At 35.0% G+C, this 5,636-nt stretch overlaps 1 protein-coding gene across 1 annotated transcript; it reads left to right on the top strand.

Moving 5' to 3' along the window:
* Positions 1–1,959: 1,959 nt before the first annotated feature.
* LOC116114997 (phospholipase A1-Ibeta2, chloroplastic) lies at positions 1,960–3,740 on the top strand. Its single transcript, XM_031401137.1, has one exon. It carries the CDS (start codon positions 2,064–2,066, stop codon positions 3,636–3,638), a length of 1,575 nt encoding a protein of 524 aa, XP_031256997.1. The 5' UTR covers positions 1,960–2,063; the 3' UTR covers positions 3,639–3,740.
* Positions 3,741–5,636: the final 1,896 nt, after the last annotated feature.

Here is a 5,636-nt window from a genome sequence, read left to right as displayed (position 1 = left end):
ATTATTTTTCAGCTCCAGAGAGTTATATAGTGCTCTGGCATTACATCGCATTTTGTAATAGAGACATTCTTTTAGTGCTCGAGCATCCATCTTTTTATTGAAGGCTAGTTTTATGTTATTGGCAAAACTTGTGGGGTGGTAGAGGCTCTGACATATGACTCATATGATCATAATATACATGAAATCACAATTAGTTGAGAAGGGAGAGTTTGTATATTTAAACAAGTTATTGTAAAATAGTAGCATGCAACAAAGTTTTGGTACATGATCTTCATAAAAATATGGATCGATGAAATATTTGTTAACTTTAAATGAGAAAATTTAGAGATTCAAAAACGTGTAACGTTAGATAAGGATATTCAAGGGCATGTATTTTATGTAATGTGGATAAATAAATTTGTTCCTTTGACCAAAGAAAATTTAATATCATAAATATAAAATATGTATGTATACACAATACGATACCAGCATGATTATACTGTTGAAGTTTTTCATTAAATCCTTGAAGTAGTGTTGAGAGTTGATCAATTAACTCTCCAAATCATTTCATAATTGATAAGATAAATGAATGAATAAAAATTAAATGAAGTAAAAATATCAGAACCTTTAAAAATAAATCAGATATATAAGCCATGAATGTATTGTTCTAGTTTAGGGTTCTGAAAATATTCAGTATTTGCAGCAGTCTAGAGAACAGGCCACACATTAAAAGCAGTTGGTGGTCCTGAAAGCAGAAGGGAATATATGTATTAATGTATAAGCATGTATAGACATCGCGCTAATAGGTTTAATTAAGCAAATACTTGTAAATATCCTAGTCAGACAATCTCTTCGAAAAACTAGAGACAAACAGAGAATTAATTGTTTGACTTGAATAATACTCATTCCAAATTGGTTTTGTTGTCGTTGAGTTTGAATCTCTCTTACTATATCCACCTTAACAGTGATCTAGATAATTTATTGAGTTAATTTTGACAGAAAAAGAGGTCGTCCACCTATAACATTTGAAGCTATCTGCTACTACTAATCAAAATTTAGACTGCAAATATGTTGGAAATAAAATCAAGTTGTTTGAAAAAATTAGTGTCTTTTATTTCAAACATTTGATTCAAATCAATATTCATTTATCATATTTCTTGAGTGTACGATATATAATTTTCAATAATTATTAATGAAATTAGGAAAACCAATCTATTTTTGTTGAAACTAAAATTAATTAACCAGCCAATTTGCAATCGATTACTCTAATTTTCGTATTGTAATTATATGTATATATGATAACCATAAACCATAATTCATGATCTCTGTCAAATAAATATGAATATTGTTACTTCTTACTATATGATGTTTGAATTTAGAATTCATCTTTTGCTTAAAAAAAGGTATTCCTCAGCTCCTTTTTCAGATTTGGGGCATCTATCTATACACGAAATCGCTCTACTTTTATGAAAGAAATACTGGAAACATCTTTAAAGCATATATATCCGTATACAATCTAATTTCCTGAACTGGATTTTGGAAAATCCGAATTTGAAAAATTAATGTCAATATTTGAGTTAGGTCGTAAATAAAAAAAATAAAAAATTCACACCATGCCCGTACCTCGGGTCGTACCGTAATCCCATTGGCCATATTTCTTGTTGAAAGTTAATTTTTAATTAATTAAAGACCAAGGATATTTCTTGTCAACCAATCCTTAAGAGTGACTCAGTAACAATAAGATGAAGTAAGAGGGGCATTCCAGTCAATTTCAACTTCAAAAGCGAGAAGGAACTTCACGCTGCTTGCAGACTTTTCGTACGCGAACGCGCCGAGACAGAGATACTGGTCGCAATAATGTGTTTTAACTTGTACCACTCATAACCCCGTCAATAATTATAAAGAATATGGTTGTTGTCGTAAATTACATGGAACCCCGAGGACATCGAGGGATAATTTACAACTATATATAGGTGCTATGATATATTCAATCTCACTTTCTTAACAAATTGTCTCATATTCACAATATCTCATTGACTGTCTTCGGTGAAGCCCAATCTCATCTCTTTCTCATTGTTTTTTCCATGCAGTCTCTGCAGATTAACCCTGCAGTACGTGCGAGCTTCAGATGCCAAGCATCGCCATTGAACCCATTAACAAAACCTAGCAGTACTACAGCATCAACTCAATTTCTAAAACCAAATAATACTCCAAACGATTTGACGCCGCTACACTTATCCAACCTTGAAAAACTCCTTCAAAAACAAATCCCAGAACCAATCCAGCTTGACACACGGCCACTACTTCATACAAACTCCAACAATGGTTCAACGGAAAATAAGGGGAGAATTCTTTTAGAAAGTCTCAACTTGGCTAGACTTTGGCCTGAAATGAAAGCAGGTGAAGAAATGTCACCGCGACACATGAACAGGCTCCAACGCTTACTATCGAAAACAGAAGAATATTCTCCAAGGAACAATCTTGGTTCACGGTGGCGGGAATATCACGGGAGTAAAGATTGGGCCGGTTTACTTGATCCACTTGATGAGAACCTGAGGCGAGAGGTTGTGCGATATGGAGAATTAGTGCAAGCAGCTTATCATTCTTTTCATTCGAACCCCGCCATGTCTACAGAAGAAGCTCCAGCACCCAGATACGTGGCCTTGCCCGATAGGTCGTACAAGGTGACCAAGAGTCTTTACGCAACATCATCGGTCGGATTACCCAAGTGGGTCGATGATGTTGCACCGGATCTCGGGTGGATGACCCAACGGTCAAGTTGGATAGGCTATGTGGCGGTTTGTGACGACAAGAGAGAGATCCAACGGATGGGAAGGAGAGACATAGTCATCGCCTTACGTGGGACTTCCACGTGTCTTGAATGGGCTGAGAATTTAAGAGCTCAACTTGTACAGATGCCGGGATCCGATGACTCGGTCCAGGGAGATTCCAAAGTTGAATGTGGATTCTTGAGTTTGTACAAGACACGTGGAGCTCACGTGCCTAGTATGGCCGAGTCAGTGGCGGAAGAAGTGAAAAGACTGATGGAATTATACAAGGGTGAGACCCTTAGCATTACAGTGACAGGCCACAGCCTTGGCGCTGCCTTGGCCTTGTTAGTAGCGGACGAGCTAAGTACATGCGCATCCGACATTCCACCGGTTGCAGTATTCTCTTTCGGCGGGCCTCGTGTTGGTAATCGGGGCTTCGCTAATCGTGTAAATAAAAACAATGTTAAGGTGTTAAGAATTGTAAACAATCAAGATGTGATAACTAGAGTTCCAGGCATATTCATAGGCGAAGGGACAAACAAAAAGGAGACAAATACAACTGTTACGAAAGTGCTGAATGTGCTGGACAACAACAACCCATTGGCATATTCACATGTGGGAACAGAGTTACGAGTGGATACGAAGATGTCTCCATATCTAAAGCCGAATGCGGATGTTGCATGTTGCCACGATCTTGAGGCTTATCTACACTTGGTGGATGGGTTCTTGGCATCAAACTGTCCATTCAGAGCAAACGCTAAGAGAAGTCTTGTGAAGTTGATGAATGAACAGGGACCTAATGTTAAAAAGTTGTATACAAATAAGCTGAGATTAAATCTTGAAAGAGTAGCCATACCCTCCTCTGGTTGTCTGCCTAGTCCATCTTAATTGTAAATGACTGTAAACAACGAGAGAGAGCATTTTTATGCTTCTGGTACATACAAACAATCAATTCAAATTATTTAATGAGAGGGGCATGTTTTCTTTTCATATGGATGTTTGTTAATTTTGTAAAATTATTATATGATCCCCACTCTCAAACATGACAGTTCATGTCAAGGATCGCTTGTTTCGTCATTGCTTAGCTGTTTTCAGGTTACATAATTACTAGAAATACCCATATATCTACCTAGTTTTAATGGTAATTATCTATACATTTTTAAGGACAAGACAACTTGGACTTTGTGCACTAGCTATGAGGCCCAAAGTGAAAGCTCCAGAGGACTAATAAATATATACGGCCCGACCTTACCACATATAGCTAAATCTATTTGTGCCAAACGGAGGCTCTGCAACTTTTTGTTAATGCCAAACTTCTGAGACAATTATAAAGATATAAATGATACAGTATATATCTTACTCATTGTATGTAAGTATTATTGAAAGATGAAAAGTGAGCTACATTTATTTGATCGGTACTCAAGGAATCAACGCTAGCTCCGCCAAACTTGAAGTCTCATGGCGATTTGCAACATTGTTAGTTGAATTGCTTTCTGCATTTGGAAATAGTCTTCTAAGGTATGGCGAGCTCGAGAAGAACTGTAGTTTTGAGTAAGGCACTGAAGTCGAATCCGTCAAAGCCTTAGTTTCCTTTTGTTGATGACAACTGTAAGATGAACCTTCTTTGCATCTCGCTACTTTGATAAAATATTTTGAGAAAGAGGCAGTTGTATAAAACTTGGATTTCGTATTATAAACCAAAATATTAGGTTGACGACCCAAAGTGTACTTTGAAATCAACAAGTACTCTCTGTTGCATGTTGACCTAACCATCCTGCTTTCATTCACATTCAACAATAGTTTTTCATGACGTCTTTCTTTATCTTTGAATAAAACATTTTAATTTCTTCTGTTCCAAATTAAAACTTAAAGAATATGTCAAAATTCAAAACCAATATTTGGTCTTTTTCTTATATGTATTTTATATGATTAAATTTTTACCAAAATTAAGGAGAAAGGAAAGAAGAATCAATATTAATCGTATAATTCACTAATAAGTAAACATATTCTATAATATAATTTGACTCAAAGCTTAATATTAATTTAATAAAACTTTCAAAAGTAGGAAGCTTGTAAAGTGTTCAATAGACATTAAAAATTAGTTAAGGTATATATAAATTGACTCGGACAATCTGATTATTAAAAAAAAATTTAACTTAAGGTAGATTTATTGTAAAGGTGTGATTATGAAGATTTATATATTCCAAGTTTCCTCATAATGTGTAATTCCCATTCGGACCAACTGCTACTCTGAACCAGCAGTGTCTTCAATGTTTTACCAAACTGGGTTTAGACTCATAACTATTATGCACAGGCACATAATCTTGGCTGGCTCAAATCGTTGTGTAAGTGCCCCAACTGCTAATATATAATGAATTACACATGATCACAAATTAAATTGGTGCCTAAAATGTTTGTGCTTTCTGATTCACTCGGACTCTGAGTCGGTTAAATGAATAATTAATTCGATTTAAACAGAAAACAAAAAGAAGTTTGAGATTAAACATCTGGATTGAAATCATATCAGCTAGGCCGTTGCTTAAAAATATTGGAGTAGAGGAAAAAAAAAAAATTAATATGTTGGATAAATTTAACGTTTCAATAACATGATATTGATATCACTAAATTTTGGAAAAACAAAATGATGTAATACATATTAAATACATTTATTTATTATATTTTTCTTCGTGTCAATATTTAGTGTCAAAACAATCAATCCTTACCCTGTCGTAGTTATTATGCACATGGGATAATTATGTGGCTTTCTATCTCACATACTTAGGGAGTGTTTGTCTGAGCTTATGAAAATTAGCTTATAAGTAACAAGTGCTTATAAGCTAAAATTAGTTTATAAGCATTTGAAATTTTAAGCAACTACGTGTTTGG

The sequence above is a fragment of the Pistacia vera genome, unplaced genomic scaffold (genome assembly GCF_008641045.1).
Source record: "Pistacia vera cultivar Batoury unplaced genomic scaffold, PisVer_v2 Contig73, whole genome shotgun sequence".
Classification (NCBI taxonomy): domain Eukaryota; kingdom Viridiplantae; phylum Streptophyta; class Magnoliopsida; order Sapindales; family Anacardiaceae; genus Pistacia; species Pistacia vera.
The sequence above is the reverse complement of the archived record's forward strand: the minus strand, read 5'-3'. Positions and strand labels throughout refer to the sequence as shown.